The sequence below is a fragment of the Peromyscus maniculatus genome, chromosome 4 (assembly GCF_049852395.1).
Source record: "Peromyscus maniculatus bairdii isolate BWxNUB_F1_BW_parent chromosome 4, HU_Pman_BW_mat_3.1, whole genome shotgun sequence".
NCBI classification, from domain to species: domain Eukaryota; kingdom Metazoa; phylum Chordata; class Mammalia; order Rodentia; family Cricetidae; genus Peromyscus; species Peromyscus maniculatus.
This window is the reverse complement of record NC_134855.1, coordinates 5,662,501-5,683,827: the sequence shown is the minus strand read 5'-3', so window position 1 is coordinate 5,683,827 and position 21,327 is coordinate 5,662,501. Positions and strand designations below refer to the sequence as shown.

General features: G+C 41.1%; 1 protein-coding gene across 11 annotated transcripts in view; it reads left to right on the top strand.

Annotated features, from left to right (window-relative positions):
• The window catches only part of Mapkap1 (MAPK associated protein 1), a 216,661-nt gene that overhangs the window by 30,019 nt on the left and 165,315 nt on the right, over positions 1-21,327 (top strand). For all 11 annotated transcript variants that reach the window (XM_042274816.2, XM_006988721.4, XM_016007181.3 and 8 more), the window contains exons 3-4: positions 294-383; positions 10,513-10,661. In XM_042274816.2, the coding sequence (XP_042130750.1) occupies positions 294-383; positions 10,513-10,661 (239 nt within the window). The remainder of the gene's footprint in view (positions 1-293; positions 384-10,512; positions 10,662-21,327) is intronic.

Sequence of the window (21,327 nt, the reverse complement as noted above, 5' to 3'; positions counted from 1 at the left end):
GAAATGTCATATTAATCACAGAAGTTTTCACATTTTATTATTCTCTTCCATGTTAATACTATCTTTATGATCTCTATTAATGTTTTATATCCTCTAATTTCAATTATAAATCAAGAATATTTTCATGTTTTTGTTGGTATTTGCTTTTCAGGGGTGCCACCTTTAAAATTTTATGACTTTCTCCCTCCATCTGCAATGTAAAACATCTTTATTCATATAAAGGTAGTTAATTATGTCTTTGTTTATAGTAAACTTTCATTGACAAACTTATAGTTATAATATTTCTTTTCAAGCTCAAAGATTAGAACGACTCCGAAAAGAGAGACAAAACCAGATCAAATGCAAAAATGTTCAGTGGAAAGAAAGAAACTCTAAGCAATCAGGTAAATGGAAATAATTTTCATTTATGATTTGGGATTTGTATATTTAGTTTATATCATTATATATGGACTTAAAAAAATATCTGTCCTTCTAAGTCCTTTGGGTGATACCATTTGTGTTTGACCTTGGAGCTCAATGTGCAGTGTACGTTGGCCCTGTGGGTTTGGGCCCTCTTTTCACACTGGTTTACAGGGTCAGTTTGGGTAGAAGGCATTTCCTAAAACCACTACTCTGGTGCCTTCTTCGGGGCCAAGGATAGTACATACTTTTGCAAATCAGTATTTAAGTTATAGATTCATTTGTACAGTTCTATTTATTTCTTTATTGTTTGTGTGTGCACACCCATGCACACATGTCACCCTGCATGTGTGGAATCAGAGGTCAGCTTGAAGGAACCAGTTTTCTCCTACATAAAGGTTCAGGGGAATGGACATGGGTTCTTCAGCATGGCAGCCAGAACCTATACCAGTTGAGCTGTCTTGCCAGCCTCATTTATATAGTCCTAATCTAGACTTTTCCCACGTCAGTGACCACAACACCCTTTTTTGTGTATATATGCTGACTCTTTCAGCTTGAAATCCATTCTGTTGGTGGTATTGTTAGCATTGAGGTTTTGTGTTCATATACTATATGAATACATAGGCTGGCCATTTTACATATTTTCAATGCTTTATTTTCAGCAAGAAGAAAAATATTTTAAATTCATTACTATGGAGATGGCCCAGTCAGGAAAGTGCAATGGCAGGCCTGAACTTCCAGTGCTGAGAATGCAGTGGCCTCTGCATGAGACACACACACACACACACACACACACACACACACACACACACACACACACAGTCTTAAAGTAGTCTTAAAACAGTTTACACTGATTAGATCATTTTCCAAGACTTCTCTTTGTTTTTTTCTTTAAAAGAAATGTCCTCTTTGTTCTCCCAATACCTCCTTGGCAGGTGATGGATGCCTCATAAATCTTTGTTGACTGTCTCCATTGCTGCCCAATAATTCTGAGGCTGGCAATGGTAATGGTTGCTACGTGACTAGCAGGGCTTCCTAGTGTGTGCTCGGCACTTCCTGTTCTTCACCCTATGCAAAAGTGGAGGTGTTGGTGCTTATGGTTGCAGGTGAGACAGGCCAGGGAGACCGGGTTAACTTAGCACAGTCCCACAGCTGGGAGGGAGAAGTTTCCCATCCAGCGTGGTCTTCTTGATGAAGCACACTGCACTTGCTTGTTTCTTCTGCAGTGCTGTCATTAGATCCAGTGTCTCAGTGACTTCCTCAAAATGATGCCTGTTAGAACCAGAAATCCCATTGACATTCTGAGACAGCAGGACAGACCTGCCATCCTAGCACTCAGGAGCCTGAGTAGAAGAATCTCAAGTTTAGAGCCTGCCTGGGCTACCATTCGAGACAGGGTTTCTCTGTGTAGTTTTGGTGACTGTCCTGGATCTCACTCTGTAGACCAGGCTGGCCTCAAACTCAAAGATCTACCTGCCTCTGCTTCCCAAGTGCTGGGATTAAAGGCGTGTGCCACCACCGCCTGGCCTCATATTGACTTCTTATAGTTCTCAGTTGTTTTTTCTTAATGTGTGTCATGTTCATGTGTGTTTTCATGTATGTGGGTGCATGTGTGTGTATGGACTAGAGATTGACGTTGGGTACCTTCCTCAGTCACTCTCTATCTTATATGTGGAAGCAGGTCTCTTGTCGAACCCAGAGCTTGCTCTTTTGACTCCTGTCTACTTCTGCCATGACATGCTGGTATTAGAAGCATTTACGTGGATTCTAGGAATCCAGACTTTGGGCCTTGCATTTGCTTGGTAAGCACTTGATCTGCTGAACCATGTCCCTATCCCTGGCTTTGCTTTTGATACTTTAAAGATCTGACGGGGCTGCCTCTGTTGCACCTCTTTCCGTTATATTTAACATGGCCTGAAAACACTTGAATCCTTCATCTGGTTTGTTTTGAAATTCCTGTGTTTCTCAGTGCAGTTGCTGTGAATCTCCTCTTAATGACAACAAGAGATGGTTTAAGCTCTGTTTCTTGGGCTGCCCTTTATTTGCTTTCTTCACTTTCAAATTCCCCCCCCCTTCACTTTCAAATTTTAAATATATAAATAAAATATAACATGAATCAAGCACCTGTGCTGTCTGCAGCATTCCATTTCAAACTGGAGAGTGGTCTTCAGCTGGAGTGCTCTTCTCCAGCTTGTTCCACCACCTTCACTCTGTTGAGAATTTCACAGAGTATGCTGGAGAAAAGGATTGCCCCCAGCTTTCATTTGCAATCATTCAATTCATTGTGTATTTACACTTGCCTCCCTAAATTTCCTCCTCCTCTTTTCTGTCTCCTACATTTCAGGAACTGACTCTGTGATCATATCTCTGGAGCAGGTCGTTAATGTCTGTTTATACTTGGAGATGTTGGCCTGCAGTCTACCTGCTTCATGGCTCTTCTAAGAGTGTGAATCATGAATGTGCCACATCAGTGCACAGAATAATGTCCTTGAAGGTTTCTATAGGTGGGGCCTGTCATCTCCGCTGAGCACTCTGTTATCCTTAAGCTTGCTAGAAGAGTGGAGTTAGGAGTTCACTAAGCATATGCCTGGAAAAGTGAACAGCACTCTTTTATTTTTAAAATTATGTCTGTGTGCGCATATACCTATGCTCAGGGGACCACAGGAGTCAGAACCACCTGGAACTGAGGTTAAAGGTGGTTGTGAGCTACCTGACTGGTGTGCTGGGAATCAAACCCAGGTCCTCTGTAAGAGCAGCATATGCTCTTAACTGCAAAACCATCTCTGCAGCCCCTGGCCCTTTGCTTTTACACATCTTTCAAACATATGATCTCTCCTGGGGACAAATGTTATATTGAAATTTTTTTGATCGTCCTGGGGAATTTGGGGTCAGCACCATTTATTCTTTTTTATCTACTGCTTCTATTTTGTCAAAATTCTTTCATCTGTCTTTTATGTTGTTTCTACCTTTTATTGCCACAATTTAGTTTCACCTCTTATAGAAGGTATTCTAAAATATAGGGCAGGTGAGGTCACTCAGGATGTAAATGTAGATGGAGAAAGAGGTCAAAGCCAAGCTCTGGAGAATTTCAGTGACCCAGATAACCACGGGAGAATCCACAAGGTGGCCTGTGAGAAACTAAAAGCCAGATGAGGTAGAGTCCTAGGTGAGAACAGTGCAAAGGCTGCAGGAGGTCTGAGGGATGATTCAGCTTGAGCTAGAGCAGGAGAAAGGAGTTTCTGGGTTATGGGTTTTTTTTTTTTGTAATTTCCATGAGAGTTAATTTGGTTGAGGTGTGTTTGAGTGACTGGGATTGAGTGATGAGAAGGACGGGATGGCAAGGATGTAGGCAGTGGTTCTCAGGAGTGGGGAAATGGGCCAGTTACTAGGAAGAAGGGTTTAATGAGCAGTACTGTGTGTGTTGCTGGGCCTGACTGAAAGTGGAAGAATGAATGAATGGAGGAGTTCTCTGGCTTGGCAAAAGGGGCATGAGTTTTGTGTACAAGGGAAGAACAGGCTGAGAAAGAGGTTCTTCCATGGTTTGAGAAACAAAGACAGAAAGATGTGCAGGTGAGAACTTGTTTCCTTTTCCCCGTGACACAGAGAGCTAGAGAGGAGGCGTTGTCAGGCTAAAGTGAAGATTAGTCTGAATGGAAAAAGCTAGTACATCATCACGTCACACACAACCCTATTGGAAACATGTTCAGTAAGTTACTCCTGCCTGCTCTGCCTGTTTCTCTGTGCAGCCAATAGGAATCTGTCTCTTCAGCTCAAGAGGACAGAGCACATAGCACTGTTAATAAAGGACCATTCCTTTCTCAAGTATGGCTATAAAACTTTTATAGAATACATGTAGCAAGTTAGTTGTAACATTGAAAATACCACCCAAGTCTTTTTGCAATACAAGTTCTTTAGATGTGTGTTTGATAATAGTCTTAGTCACTGGTGTGACTTGCTGTGAAGAGACACCATGACCAAGGCAACCTCGTATACAAGAAATTATTTACGTGGAGACTTGCTTATAGTTTCAGAGGGTTAGTCCATGATCGTTGCGGCAGCAAACAGACAGGCATGGTGCTGGAGCAGTAGCTGAGAGCTTTATATGCCAAACCAAGCAGTAGGCAGAGCCGGGAAGGGGAAAGACAGGGAGGAAGGGATGGATGGACAGACCAACACTGGGAATGGTGTGGGCTTTTAAAACCTCAAAGCCCAGCCCCAGTGACACACCTCCTTCCACAAGGCCACATCTCCTAATCCTCTCCAAACAGTTTCACTAACAGGGACCAAGCATTCACACATAGGAGCTAATGGGGACTGTTCTCATTTAGACCACCACACATAGGTTAAATGTGTTTGTATGCCCACAATCCAGATTTAGGCATCATATGTTTAAAGAGTTTGATCTTCTGACACTGATCCCACTCCCAGTTCTGCTTTCCATGGTTTTAGTTACCTGTGGTCAACCTTAGTCTTTGACAATTTTAAGTGGGAAGATTTAGAAGTAAGCAATTTGTCAATTTAAATAACCTATTACAGGATGTTTTTATGATTTTTAAAAATTACTAATAATTTTTTACTGTTACTGTTTTATACACTTAACCATTTGAGATACATTCACAGAATTATGTCTGGCAGTTTTGTTGTTGAGAGGATAATCATAGGAAGTGCCAGCACAAGCTAAGATGGTCATGCAATTTTATGGAAACAGTGCCATACATTTAGCCCATGTTTGGTTGGAAGTGGCAGTGTGAGTGTATTTGCAGGGATTGGTACTCTGGGGCTTTGGAACCTGTCCCCTGTGGAGGGGGCACTTTGCCATCTGACTCATGCACTAGCTCTGTAGAGATTCATTGGATAAATTTACTTCACCAGCCTGTTGGTAAGCTGATGTAAAAAGTTGTAAAGTGACGATTGGAGAATTCTGTTGATTTCTCTTTATTGAATTTGACATTGTTGAAGAGTTGAATGGGGTTTACCTGTTGATTGCAGATTTAAAAATCTGAGATGGACTTATATAAAAGTTTTAAGTGTTAACAGTTTCTAGTATTCATGAAATGGGAAAGTATGATTGTAGGCGGCTATTTCTTTGACAGCCAGCTCACAAATAATGACACAGAGACTTGTTATTAATTATGAAAGCTTGGCCTTTACCTTAGGCTGGTTTCAACTAGCTCTTATAACTTAAATTAACCCGTTTATATTCATCTACATTCTGTCATGTGGCATTACCTCTGTTTTATCTTGCACCCCCTGTTTCCTCCCTGTTTGGCTGGTGACATCACCCCCCTAGATTCTTCTTCCTCTTCTTTCTCTCCCTGTAATTCCTGTCTGTACCTCCTGCCTAGCTAGTGCCTATTCAGATTTTTATTACAGCAATCACAGCAACACATTTTCAGTGTACAAATATCCAATAACATTTCCCCTTTTCTGTCTAAGTGAAAAGGAAAGGTTTTATCACTAACATAGTAAAACTATATACAATAAGAATAATTATCAGGTAAAAAATACATTTACAATGTTTGATCCATATGTATTTGGCAAATTCAGAAAAAGTACTGTATTATCTATCCTATCCTAGTGAGTCCAGAGTTTTACACCTAAACCACTTTCTGTCATAACTTGTATTACCATCATGAACATGTCTTTTTAGACTTTAAAACATCTTCTTAGATAAACAGCTTAAGCTTTTATGTTTCTCAACTTTAAAAACTTTACATCTTTTATGTAAGTTTATTTTCTGAATTTGGTAACAAGGAAAACTGTAACTATAACTATCTCATCTTCCAATTCCATCAGAGACCTGAGAAGGATATAATATTACCTGAGTAAAGAAGTACAAAGCAAACAACTTCAAAAACTATAGAAACAACAGACATCTGGCTGCTAGGACAGTCATCCAAGGTTTCTCTGTAACATTGGGCATCCATCTTCAGCCTACAGGCCTAGCATATCTGATAGACTTTTCTGTGAAGCAGGTATTTTGAAGGACTGTCCTACCTTGTCTTGGCAAATTTCATCAGTCGCTTTTGTGTCCTGCTTGTCCAGTTTGGACAGCATACTGTCAGCAGTTGAGGCAAGGGTAGTTTCTTGCCCAGTGGCTAACTTTGACACAATAAAAGCAAACTCCATACAGAGGTTCTTCATTGACCATCATCCTTTTTTGAAGTAAATTGGTGCTGCCAGGAGCAGATGTGTTTTACTGTCATGAAAAGCCTTATGTGATTAAAACATTTTAAATGACATATTCTGTAGGTCTTTGAAGTGTTTGAAGACCATCTATCTAAAATATATTTCTGTATGACCTTGGAAACATAATCTAACATGACTGCAAGTTTGATTCTTATAGATAACTATTAACCTGCATTTTTTAATTATCCTAAGTGGTTTATAATAATAACTTTAAGGACTAGAACTTTATGTTACAGTTTTAAATGAATGCATATGCATATGCACAAGGTCTTAAACAAGATTAGAAACATATACGCTGTAACAAAAATAACCTTACATTTGTATCTATATACAAAATGTATACCAGTGTAAAATATTTGAGACTCGTGGTTATTCAAAAGTAGACTCAACAATCCACCCTTTTGTCCCATATTCTGTATCTCTACTTTTTCCTTCCAGAAAGAGATCCCTGAATCTAATCTTTGTTCAATTTTTTTTCCTGGCCATTGCCAATAAGAACTTGTAACCAACCCCTCTAAATGGTGACAAACATCCATAACCCACTGAATGACCAAAAACTACCCACCCCACCTCTTGAGAATGTGGATGTCGTGTCCTCTAGACTGCTTCCTGTTGTCGGGGGGGGGTGTGTGTGACAGCATCTTTAGGGGGTCCCTGAGAAAACTGAGATAATGGTCAAGTCCTGGGAGAGCTAGCTGTTGTCCATTCTTGGTGTGATGGGAAAGTTCAAGGCTTATCTAAAGTCCTGGCTGGGTAGTCTGTGAGGCTGGACCATCTCAGTTAGCAGCTTTGAAGTTCTGGATATAGAATTTTGAGGAAACTGCAACAGAGGCATTTTGAGAAGCTAGATCACCTGGGCTGTTTGTCTTTATTGATGTCTTGTTTTGAAAACACATAAACTTTTAAAGGTAACATTTATATCTGTATTAATAGAAGTATGGAATCTGCAGTGTGTACAAGTCAGTCAAAGGTGATTTTTTTGCTTTATGTTTGACAGGTAAAAGACATCTGTCAACTTTGTAAGTCCATTAGGACTGTATTACCAAACCTCTATCCATGCTATATGAAAGCATGACATGTAATAATAAGTCATAAGGACTCTGTAGCCAGCAAGATTTATCATGTTTCATCTGGTCTCAGAGCTGTTCCCATGGTGTATGAATCAGAATATTCATGATAGTCCTGTAGTCTTTCTTGGTTTCTTTTTTCATGTCTGTAGTCAAGATTTTCAGGAGATTTCCCCCAATCAAGTTTGATCTTCATTAATTTTGAAGAGAGCCATAACTTTTTGTTTCCTGTGGAAACAAAGGCATAACCTCTCTCCCAACACAACATAGTTTTTGACTTCCATTCTGAAGTGAAGACATTTTTAAAATACATATGTTGGTTTAATTTAGTTTACACAATCCAGTGTCTCTCAGCAGCTATTCTTTTTTGTTTATTAGCATTTAAGAAATTCAACGTCAATAAAGCACCATACAGGATCTAGATAACCCCGTGTATTTCCCATCTTTATGTGGCTTTTCCTTTTTATATTGCTTTACCTTCTCTTTAAAGACTTTCTATTATTTTTTTTAAATACCTTATTTATTTTATGTACATTGGTGTTTTAGTAGCCCTAGGGCTGGAGTTACAGACAATTGTAAGCTGCCATGTGGGTGCTGGGGAATTGAACCCAGGTCCTCTGGAAGAACAGTCAGTGCTCTTAATCGCTGAGTCATCTCTACAGCCCCATCAATTATTTTTAAATTATTTATTTTTCTATGACTGTCTATAACCATTTTCTTTCCTTTCTTTAGCATCTAAGCACATTTTTAAGCATACTATATCTGTTCAGAGTTTTTTTTGGTCCGGACCCGATTTTCTGTGCCTGTACAGCATTCTCGGACCGCATGAGCCAAACTTTAAACTGCCAAGTGTAGCAGGCTTTTTTTGGATCACCAGGCCCCAAATCATGACATAGAGACTAATTGTTAATTATGAATGCTCAGCCTTGGCTTAGGCTTGTCCCACTAGTTCTTATGTTTCTTTTCATCTACATGCTGTCCTGTGGCTTGTGGGCTTTTATCTCTCCTCTTGCATGTCCTACTTCCTCTGCACCTAGCTGGTTACCCCACCTTTCTTCTTCCGAGACCTCTCTGGCCTAGTCCCACCTAACCGCCTAGATAGTCCTGCCTAGCTATTGCCATTCTGCTCTTTATTAAGCCAGTCACAGTGACACATCTCCACACAGTGTAGGAAATACTCCACAACAGCTGCGTGGCAGCGAGGCCCTCCACATTCATGGCTCCGTTGAGCACACGGCCTGGCAGCTGGCTTTGCCCCCTTCTTGTTGGTGAGAGTGGAATCTCATGCCTGCAGGCCCAGCCTAGAGCCAGTCTGTGTGCCCCACCTCTGGGAAGTTTCTGGTCCATGCTGTGGTAGATGTTTCAGAGTAGGCACCACTGAGTAGTGCACTGGCACTGCTCATAAACCACATTCAAGTGTTTGGTAGCAGGGCCTCTTCAAAGAGCTGCTTTCTCAGACCCTGTGTGGATTCACATGCCTCCAGTAGGCAATATTTCTTTTGGCTGCCAGCTTACAAATAATGACACAGAGCCTTCTTACTAATTATGAAAGCTTAGACTTGTCCCACTAGCTCTTATAACTTAACCCATTTATATTAACCTATGTTCTATCATGTGGCGTTACCTCTCTTTGATCTTGCACCTCCTGTTTTCTCTCTGTCTGGCGACTCTGCCCTCCTAGATTTCTCCTCCTCCTCTTCCTTCTGTCCCCGGAAGTCCCGCCTACACCTCCTGCCTAGCTGTTGCCCATTCAGCTTCTTATTACATCAATCACAGCAATACACCTTCACACAGTGTACAAATATCCCACAACATATCCCCATGTACTTGCCATATACTTACCACCTTGGTGGATGTTCAGGTGAATTTAGAGCGCTAAATGATCTTTGTGAAGATGTGTAACGGTCTTGATTCAGTGATGAAATAGCTGAAGATTCTGATTTGATTTGATTTAATTTGAATCCGTTCAATCACTATTCACTAATTTATGCAGCAAGTTTTTATTGAGTATGTGATGTGTTCATTTGTGTCTCCATTGGTGTAGATCCCAGCCTTGTGGTTTAACTGGTTGCATGAGTTAGTCCTAACAAGAATATTCCAAGCCGGGCAGCGGTGGCACACGCCTTTAATCCCAGCACTTGGGAGACAGAGCCAGGCAGATCTCTGTGTTCGAGGCCAGCCTGGTCTACAGAGTGAGTTCCAGGACAGGCACCAAAACTACACAGAGAAACCTTGTCTCAAAAAACCAAAAAAAAAAAAAAAATAAAAAATAAAAAAAAAAGAATATTCCAAGATAGTTTTCATGTCTTTTCATATTGACGGAATTGGCAGTACTACAACCCTGTTCACAGGCTTGTTACAAAGATTTAATAAGCTGTGTTGGCATGCATAATGAATGCTAATTCTTTGTTCCTCTTTTTTTTTGTCTTTGTTTTATGCTGGGTATCATTGGAAAGTGGGAATGGACCTTGACCTTAAAGATCTAGAATTCTAAAATCATATAGCAGTAGGTCACAAGAGAGCTCTCTGAGGTTTTCTAGGGTGACACACCCATCAAGGTAGAGTGTCGTGCCTCGTGTCATAGAGCAGCGGCTGCTGCTGAAGCCTGGTGCTGCAGCTCTGAGCACTCTTCTTGGAATGACTCTTCCTCTGCAGTGACTCTTCCTTCCACAGTCCAGGTCTGCACGGCTCTCTGTGCACGCTGCCCTGCTGTGCACAGACCCTCCAGTGTGTGTGAGGGGGTGGTTCTGTTCCTCCACATGTCCTCCTTAGGATCCAGAGGAAGGCTTGAAGAAAAGTGGACAAACTGTTCTGTACATAGTGACAAAGTTTTTTTTTTTATCCTTTTCTATCTCAGCCCAGGAGTTAAAGTCACTGTTTGAAAAAAAATCCCTCAAAGAGAAGCCTCCAAGTTCGGGCAAGCAGTCCATATTGTCTGTACGCCTGGAGCAGTGCCCTCTGCAGCTGAATAACCCCTTTAATGAGTATTCCAAGTTTGATGGCAAGGTAAGTGAAAATAAGGAGACTGTGTCCTTTACCTGAGACAGAGGGGGCTTGTCGTTGGTATCACCATCATCATCATCATCATCATCATTCATTATTATTAGATTTAGATTTTAAAATTGCCTCAGTAGTGTAGAACACCATATTTCCCAAGACCATAGATAAAAAAGGTAAGAAGGTGGGTTCATTGTTTCCCTAGTGGTATTTAGGAGAACTAATACAAAAGCCTGTGCACTCTCTCCTTCCTTCCCTGTACTTATAGTCCAGGACTGCTTTAATTCTTCTAGACACATATTTTTGCACAAGTGTGCACACACACACACACACACACTAAGCTGAGTGTGATGGTACACACCTACAATCCTAACACTCAATGTGCCAGAGCAGAAGGATGTTGAGTTTGAAGCCAGCCTGAGCTACATAGCAAGAACTTGTCTCCCAAACCCAATAAAAAAAAATCTCTCTCTCTCTCTCTCTCTAATGTATATAATCTATGCACACATATATGAGTATATATGGGTAGAAGTCTCTCTAATGTATATAATCTATGTATACGTATATGAGTATATATGGGTAGAAGTCTCTAATGTATATAATCTATGCACACATATATGAGTATATATGGGTAGAAGTCTCTCTAATGTATATAATCTATGTATACGTATATGAGTATATATGGGTAGAAGCAAAGGGAAGGCTGTATGTCCCTATTTATTTACCTGTTTCATCACCTTGTACTTGAGTTTGAGGTGAGTGGACAGTTGTGTTGGGAAAGACTTAGAAGTGGCTCTGGGAGGTGGTATACATTGTCCTGTCTGCTGCCCACAACTGTAGAAATTGTGAGGTCCTTCCCTGCAGATTTCCAGGTCATGCATTTTGGTCTTGCACTGTTGGAGGGTCTTATTGGATACTGCCAGGATGGGTGACTTTTATTTTTCCTGTTTGTAGTAACAGTTTGCTTTTATAAAAGTATATTTATTTTCTCTCTAGAAAAATGGCCACTGTTTCAGGAGGAGCCTGGTGCTGTTATGAGCCTCAGTTCTGAGCTGAGCAGGGCCCTTTCTAGGAGACAGTTGATTTTTTAATTTATTGCCACTGTGTTTGCTGCCTGGCAGTGGTGTGGGGGTGCTGAGTGATAACTTGCTGCCTCGAGGGTCATATGCAATTTATCTTATTTCAACACTGTTGCAATTAATAAATGGCAGTGCTGTGCTCATGTTTGCATTTTTCTTCCTCACACACTAGTTCCGTCAGTTATCATCTATGAGCAAAGAGATCTTTCTCTCTGGAAACAGCTTATCTCAGACCTTGCTTCTGGTTTCCATAGGTGGAAGTCAGCAAGTGGCCATTGGCAGTAAGGCTGTTATATCAGTGAGGGTGGAGAAAAGGATCTAGGACCACATTAGTAACCTACAGGTCCTCAGATGCTCACGAGCTCCCCCAGAAACACCCCAAAGCACTGTCAGTCACTTCCAGGAGTCCATTGCTCTCCACTTCTCTTTAGTCAGCCCATGCTATGCAGTCCTGTGGAATGTAGGGAAAGGAAGGAAGGCTCCCCAGGACCCTGGGATGTCTCCAGCTGCACTGTAGCGGGTTTGTTTAGACGGGTGAGAAGCTATCCTGAGTTGGGACATGGCTGGAATTTACCTGCTTCTGTAGCTGATACAGTCTCATTGTTTGTTGATAAAGTCGATAGAATAATATGTGATTCCATGCCAACAAACTAGCACAGACTATGAAAAAATAAGACTTTCTAGGATTTCCCTTTTACTATTTGCTTGGGTGTGGACTTGTCTGAGAGTTGTGAACATTGCTTGGTCCGTGTAGCTAAAACCCAGGGAGACAGCAAAAACAACAAAAAGCCATTTCTTCAGCCCCACCAGCATGTTTGTTAGATGTGCTTACATTGAAGTTCCCGTGCTTTGGCTTCGTGAACCTTTGGGTAATCTGTAGAGAGTGAGCATTGATTAAGAAGGATTTATCCATCGATAAGTCTATCTCACAATGCCTGCTATTTTATTATTACCCCATATAATACGATGCTAAAATACAATTAAACCCTTGTTCTCATCTATTATTTAATATTGATGCATTTGGCAGATATGTAATGAAAGTGGCTAATATTTGAAGGATATTGTACTGTACATATTAAATCAGTCTTTATCTTTGTGAAAGGCATCAATATGATAGTCAATGGCATCTCAGTGATTAATAGAGAATTATACTTGAGTCAAGCCTTTTTGTAACCTAGAAATTAAAATGACTATTCAAATAACACCTCAAATGATCAAATTAGCATTTCGTGATTGCATAATAATGGGATTGTAGTAGTGCTAACAGTGCCATGGCTGCCTCCAGAGTTGAGATTGTGTCAACCCCGGGATAATAAAGCCTTTCTGTACCAGTCGACTTTAATCATTTCCAGATTGATTCTTCCTCTAAATCATCTGACAATCAGTTCTAAATTTTTGTTACTGTTGTAACTTAAAATTATTTTATTTTTATTCAGCTCATATTTAAGAATTGAAATGAGTATTCTGTCTTAATGATTCATCATCTTGTTATTGGGACTACATGTTTCGCCTCAAATGTAAGGGTTTTCCATGTATTTAATATATGTAATGTATCTACATGTATATAAGTATATATGTATTTGCAAAGAATTTTTTAAGCCACGAAAACATATACAGTGTTTTTGGTTTTGTTTTTTTTTCTCCCTTTTTCCAAATATTCATGATGCTCTCCTTGGGAATAGTGCTTGCCTTATTTACATAATTAACTGAGTTGCTTAGGTCTCTTGGGCAAATGGTACATAATTGGGGAGAGAAGGGGACAGGAAGAGTTTGGGGTCTAATTAAATATGCTAAAAAACTACTTAATTATGTATTTCCTCGAGAGACTAGTGGCTCTGCAGCCCTCCTTAAAATGTACTGTGTTGACTTGGAAGAAAGGATTTGTTCTGGGTATGGAATGGTGGTCTCAGGGTAGTCATGCAAGCATAGCTAGCGTCTTTAACAGAGTTGCAGACTTGGGTTGTTGCTTTTAGTGAGTTGAAGGGTGAGCATCTCTTCGAATTTTTTCCTAAATTAAAGTATTTTCAAGTAATTTTTGGTTCCTGTAGTTGGCTAATAATTTATAAAAAAATATTTTGGCGGTTAATATATTTTTAAAGCATGGAATTGGGAGGTCTGTACTTGGTTTGAATTTTTGATGATTTGGAGGGAGAGACATGCCAGGCTTTGAGTGTTTATATTATGTCTTTGGCAAATAGATGATGCTGTCTAACTTGGATCCTGAGCATTTGAAGGAAGTTCAAGGCAGACTTGGAGGAGCTGTGGGTGATGTTTTGTCTGAAGAGGCCCAATCCAGCTCAGCATCTGCAGGAAGCCTTTTTTGTTTGTTGGTGGGAGGAGGGTTGCTTCCTGAGGATGGTTTCTGGGCCTCCTGTGTGCCAGACAGACACTCTGCTGCTGAGCCCCAGCCCCAGCCACTCTTAGAGACCGCCTCTGAGAAAGCTTTCTCAGAAAGCACAGCACAGCCTCTGCTGTAGGCGGAGATCAGAAACTCTCTGCTCCAGTTCTGATTTTACTGTGTGGAGAAATGGACTGTGCTTTCAGATGCTTGAAGACGATGAGAGTGGGTTCTTCCAGGGGAGGGAAGGCACTGAGTCATGCCTCCCCATGGTGTTAGAGATTGACCCAGTGTCTCTTACACTGTGTGCTAAGCAAATGGTCAACCACTGGTCTGCATCCCTAGCTCCAACTTGATGTTTAAAGAAGTGGATCTAAGGCAGGTGTGGTGGTACACCCCTTTAATCCCAGCACTCAGGAGGCAGAGGCAGGGGGATACTCACTCTGACAGTTCTGAGTAGGGGTTCAGGTGGTGCTTTAGGCTTAGGAAGAGCAAACAATTATTTATTTACATATTCATTTACTTATTATTGGAAGGTAATTACTACTAAAAATCAGTCAGAAAGATAGTTGGGCATTAGTAATTGCTTGGCAGTTGTAATAAAACACTAGGTTTCCTACCTACTGTGACATAGCTAAATACTATTCCCCAAACGTGAGGTGGGTGTTTGCCTTGACAAGGGCTTGAAGAAGCAAAAGAGGTCTGGTTCCTACCAACAGCTGTTACTTTGTGTTAACTTGTTAGAAAGTAGCCACTCCTCTAGTAGAAACTGCAGAGAGCTTGGGGGAGGGGATAATTCACGAGTGCTAATTGCTTGGCTGTTAATTTTCATAAGTGTTGATAGAAGCAGTTCCTTAAATTAAACTTTGTTTAAAATGTATCAGGGGAAATATTCCACAATGTCGAGCCTGAAGTGAAAATTAATATGAATGCCGTGGCAATTAACACATACTGGTTAATAGCTTTTAGCAGCATTTTGGGATGATAGTCCTTAAATACATTTTTGCATGCTGCTCTTGTTTCAGCATTGTTCTAGTCGGATGTCTGGATAATTATGAACAAATGTTTCCTACAATCATTGGCATTAAATAGCTCTCTTCAAAGAAAGTCACTTGAAACTTTTACAGAAAAGAATGATGTCATAAAGAAATGTTATACACTTAGAAAAGTTCAATGAATTGAAACCATGGTTTTTAAAAAGCAGTTGGACTGGACAGATGCCTTAGTGGTTAGTGATTAAGAACACAGCTGCTACAGGGCGACGGTGGCGCACGCCTTTATACATGCCTCCCAGCACTCGGGAGGCAGAGGCAGGCGGATCTCTGTGAGTTCAAGGCCAGCCTGGTCTACAGAGTGAGTTCCAGGACAGCTAGGGCTGTTATATAGAGAAACCTTGCCTCAGAAAACCAAAAAAAGAAAAAAAAAAAAAAAAAGCACTGGCTGCTCTTGCAGAGGACCTGAGGGGCCAGTTTCCATTCTTAGTGCCCATAGGGAGCTAACAACCACCTCTAACTCCAGTTTTAGTGGTGCACAGCTATAAATTCATGCAAAGCATCCATATACATAAGATAAAAATAAATAGTAAGAACAAAAACAGCCATAGAATGAAGTGCTCCTCATTCTGAACTTGGAAAACTTGCTATTATCATGGGAATAAGCCCTTCTAATATATTAAGCTACTTTAGCTTCATAATATTTTCTAAAGTCATGATAGTTTAGGTGTTTAGTGTTGGCTGTCCTTTTCTCCAACAATGTCTTTGTATTAAGAGCTTTCTGTCCTTCCTCTTCCTCTATCTGTCCAAAGTAGCATGCCCACCCTCCCTCTCCCCCCCCAGGGAAACAGTGGCTGAGAATGAAGTTGACTGAATTGTTAGCCTCTTCTCACCCTCCCCCTGCATCTCCTTTAATAATGGTTCTCCTGAGGGTCACAGTAAGTTTCCAGTAAGAGACAAATGTGGGGTGACTTGGGAGGTTTTGTTTAGGAGGTGTCTTGTTCTTTCATTAACCTTATTCTGCTTGCTTACTCACTCTATCTATCTATCTATCTATCTATCTATCTATCTATCTATCTATCTATCTATCTATCTATCTATCTATCTATCATTGAGGCATGGTCTCTTCCTGGCTGTCCTGGAACTTACTACATAGACCAGGCTGGCCTTGAACAGAGATCCACCTGCCTCTGTCTTCTGAGTGCTGGGACTAAAGACATGTTCTATCACACCTGACTTTACATACTATTTTTTTACAAAAAAACAGTGAAGACTAAAGTACCAGCATGACATCAGTGGCTATTCACTTGGCTTATTTCTGTGATTATATTTTGCCAGCCTTCCTTTTCATAGACAGAATTTGTTAGTCCATTCTTAAAACAAAGTGTCAGCTGCTCACTACCTTTCCCACTTAATGGTGTTCTGATAGAACAATCAGCTTAATTAGTCATCTTTTGATGAGATACTTTCCCTTTATCATCCTCCTTCCTCAGCCTCCAAAGTACTGGGGATACAGGCATGAGCCCCCATGCTTGTGTTTATGTTCAGAAAACAAAGTTAATGGTAGACAAAAGTATTGTGAGGATTCAGTGGAGATGTGTGTCTAGCAAAGTGCCTGGTCATGGCCGGTGCTAAGAGATGTCTTAGTTTACTTTCCTTATGCCTTATTGCCACTCACTCACTTTCTGTGGAGAGGTTCTAATATGTAGCAGTCTGGATAGTGGTGAACACATAGTCCTGACTTCTGATCTGATGGGAATATCACACTTGAATCATAGTACAGCCACCAGCAAGGAGATGTATTTCTGTAGGGTTGTCTTAGATAAAGGGCAAAGACGGGTTTGTACAGCTGGTGTGAGGAACTGGTATATGATTGGAACCCCCAAGGTTGAGGCAGCAGGTAATGTAAGGTGAGGTGGCTGAGGCAGGCAGTGGATGACTGAGAGAAGTGTTCTTTTTAACCTAGTACTGAGAAGCCTTGAACAGGTTCAGATGGAGCCATGAGGTAAGCCGATTTGAGGAGGGAGGGGTAGTTTTGTTAAACCCATATGCAAAGCAGGTGTTCTGCCTCTGAGCCTTTTCCCACAGCCCTTCAGATCTGTGTATCCAAATGGTCACTGGGAGTCTGCTGAATAGACTGTACTTGAGCAGGGTCTGTGAGGATAAAGAAACCAATCAAGAAAGGGTTCACCCTGGGCTGAATTGACAATGGAATTGGAGTGGACGAATTCAGATGACATTTAGTATATAAAAATGGTTAGACTTGATGGTTGGTATAGAGAGGTGGAGCTCTATCACTTAAGAAAATATGTTGATAGTAATTCTTGGAGGGTAGTGAACTAAGAAGTCAAGCGTGGGTATGTTTCCGGCCTAACAAGGTTACTGTTGAAGCACTACCGTCTCCTTAATTCATTACCAGGTTAGTAGAGGAAGTCTGGCTGGAATGTATTCTTAGCTTGGAGGTACCAGGGAAAGCCTGGGAAGCGCCCTTACTTGTAGCATTCCCTCTCCACCTTGCTCAGTATGAATTGCAGTCGATATTCTTGTTTCTTAAAGATCTAGGCTCTGACTTACTAATGTGACATACTGATGCCAGCTTCAGATCCCCAGCCAGATCCCCAGCCAGAACAGAATCCAGAGAGCTCAGTCATTGTTCTTTTTGTCCAGGTGTTCTAGTATGAACTGGTTGGCTCAGGTGGCACTTCTTCCTTAGCTTTCTACTGCACACACGAGTTATGTGTTGATTGGCATGTACTGCTGCACTCTGATTAATTGCCATTCTTTACAGTTGTTTCTTTATATTTTGAGATTATGCTATATTCACATCATTTTCCATTTCCTGGTTTTTGTTTTTGTTTTGTTTTGTTTTTTTATTTTGATTTTTTGAGAAAGGGTTTCTCTGTGTAACAGCTCTAGCTATCCTAGAATTCACTCTGTAGCCCAGGCTGGCCTCAAACTCACAGAGATCCACCTGCCTCTGTCCCCCAAGGGCTGGGATTAAAGGTGTGCGCCCCTACCACCAGCTAATTTTCCTTCTTAGTGCTATTCATGTTAACAGAAGTTGAGTTCCAGGGCCAGAAGATATGTGTTAATAGGAACACAGATATGGAGTCACAGACGTGTTAGTTATGACTGTGCTGTTCTTTCTCTGAGGTCTTTACATGCCATTTCTTACCTGAGAGCCTTGGTTTCTTCATGGTTGTAAGAATTGACCTAGAAGGATCTGTAGTTCCATGATGGTGGACAGTAGTGTCATGTAGAGGATTGTAAATGAGAAATCTTAACCTCTTGGGACTCTTGTATGTGCACGTGCTGGTGTGCTGTGGCTCAGGGTTTGTTACCTCGTTTTACAGATGGGGATGAAGGCTGACAGAGGGTACCACATTAGTACATTCAGAGCTGAATAAACTCCCTTTTCTTCAGTCTGGTGTCACAGCTGTATTTTGCTTTTCTTCATCGTTAGGAAGAAGAAAAAACAGTTTATATTTGAAAAATTTCCAAATTGAAAAGCAAGTTTTTTGTTTTTGTTTTTGCTTTTTTGCCAATGAACTAGAAATCACCCTTGGTCTCAGCCCACCTACCTGTCCATTCCAGCAAGTGGCTCACTAAACAACCACCCTGGATTGGTTCTTTTTAAACATTGCATAGCAGCTTTGCCGATGTGGCTAACCTCTGGAGGAACTGAAGGAAATGTAGCCAGTAAGTGAAGGAGCCTTCTCCACCCCTCTAACATGTTACCACTGAGCTACGTCCCCAGCCTAGAAACAGTCTTCACCTTCAGGGCTACACTCATTGCCAGGAACCCTTAGAGTGCACCAGAGTAAGAGAGGAATAGACCCATGAACAGCAAACTGTAGAGTAACATGATGAGCCTGTAGTAGAGACTGGTGTGGAGGATTCTGGGCTCTGAGGACTCAGTGGTGGACGGCAGGCAGAGGTGGCTCTCAATTGTCTGAACTTCTGTTGTGTAATTCTTAGAGAGCAGAGGCTCAGTTTTGATCGCTCTTGTAATGTAGCCCAGGATGGCATTCTCCACACATAAATATGAAAAATTTTAAATGGTGCTGGTAAATTTCAGGTGTCAGTACTCTTTGAGGCCTGCAGCTCCAAGGCAGGGCCCGACCTGAGAGCTGTGTTCTGTTCATAGCTTGCTCCCCTCTGTTATGTTGAAGTTTAACACCTAGATAGAGATACATGTAAGAAAGTAAGTTTAGGGAATTTGCAAAATACACTACTATGCAAGAAAGATTAAATTGATTTGTTATATGTACATTTAGCTACAATTCATTTTAATTGTCTGTATGAAGTTAAAAAGTATTAGTGTCAGATAAAGATTCATCACCAGTGTGTGATTTAAGGCTCGTGCTGGAGAGTGCAGGCATGTGTTCCGGCAGATGTTTGTGTAGGCGCTGTCTTTCCTGACAGCAGTTAAAAAGTATGGTTATAGTAATCAAATTGTGGTGCAGCGACTCTGAGGCTAGGGCCAGATTGAATTAAAATAGATATAAGATTTATGAATAGCAATAGCTGTGATAAAATTTCACTGCCTTCTTCAATAGGAAGGACTTTCCACAGTGGAAAGAAGAAAATCTAATAACCACTTTCCTAAAACTGTGCTTTGCTGACTTTCATTTTCCCTTCCTAATTACAGCATCAAAACAATAACTTGCAAGGGCATTTTCTGTTCTTTTCTCTCTTATTTTGGCCATAATAACCTTTCTTTCCCCTCCCCTCTATTGTATTGAATACACAGCATTAAAACAAGCATTTTTATAGAACATTGTTTTAGTTTAGAAGTACAGTTCCTATAAAGCAGCCCAATTAAGAGGAGTGTTTTAAGCCCCGTTTAAAGAAAGCTTTATTAGCACCACTGTAGCTGCATTTACTGATGTTCTGTTTTGTGTTCAGTCCTATAAATTGACCTGTGTTGTCTGCTTGTTCCTCACAGCTGCTCTCTGGTGTGTCACTGATGATCAGGAGACTATAGACAGCAGAAGGAATGCATGAGACTCTGTGGCTTCTTACCTTCTCTTTCTGAGACAGGCTCTTGCTCTGTAGTATAGGCTGGACCCTGTTCTGAGATTGCATTCTTATGGGACTGTGTCTGGCTAAATTTTGATATTACCCTGTCCACAGGAATTCTTTGTTTTTGTCTGTTTTTTCAAGACAGGGTTTCTCTGTGTCGCCCCAGCTGTGCTGGAACTCGCTCTGTAGACCAGGCTGTCCTTGAATTCAGGAATCTACCTGTCTCTGCCTCCCGAGTGCTGGGATAAAGGTGTGTGCCACCACACCCGGCTTGTCTTTTTACTTTCCAGAGGCCTTGTCATAGGATAAACAGTTCTTTAATGTTAATAATGTATGCATTTTTAAAATAGAAGATGTTAGGAGTTCACTCTTGATTGACATTAAGATAGCTGGCATGTCACTTTTGCCAGGCATAGAGGTGCAGGCTGAGGTAGAAGGAGCTCAAGGTACACTTTGGCTACAGAGTGAGTTCAAAGCCAGTCTGTACAACTTAGTGCGACCTTGTTTCAGGCAAGGTCCAGTGCATTTAGGGTGGTATGGCCACAGATGAGACCTTGCTTAAAAAGAGAAAAGAAAATGCTTGTTGACCATGTGGAAGACCCTAGATACAACCCCAATATAGCAAATAGACACAAATGGGTATTTTGCAAGGTGTTTCTGAAGTAACATTAGGATCAACTTTGTCAGGGTTCTTTCAGAATAGCTTATGTAATGAGAACAGTGCTTGCTAGTGTTTACATGCCAAAGCCTGCTTGCAAGGTAAATCAGTGGCAGAGAGGTGCTGACATTTTGTCTCACATGAGCCAGTTGTTCAAATGTGCGAATGCTGTGGATGTCTTTATAGGTAAAGTTGGATTGGGGAAGGAAACACGCTCATGTTGGCCACTGCTCTCAGCCTGTCTTTAAAAGTGTGCTCTGCTCTGCCCTTTCACTGGGCTCCATCTCCCAGATCCTGGGGAAAAGGCACCCTTTGACTTGAACCTGGCAGAAGGGAAGGAAGTGGTGTCACATTCTACCTCTGCAGCTTTTCCTGCAAAGCTGGGTGCTTCGTTTCCTTCTCCATCTGATCAGAGGCTCTCCCATCTCTCCTTTGATTCAGCCTCCCCTTTCTACTCAGCACCTTTTTAGCTTCTTCTCCCTCTTCTGTTTCTTTTTGTAATCGCCTCTTTATGTGTATGAGCACAAAGGACCAAGAATGAATTTCTGTTTGTCTTGTTCTCTCCTTTAGTGATTTTGAGATT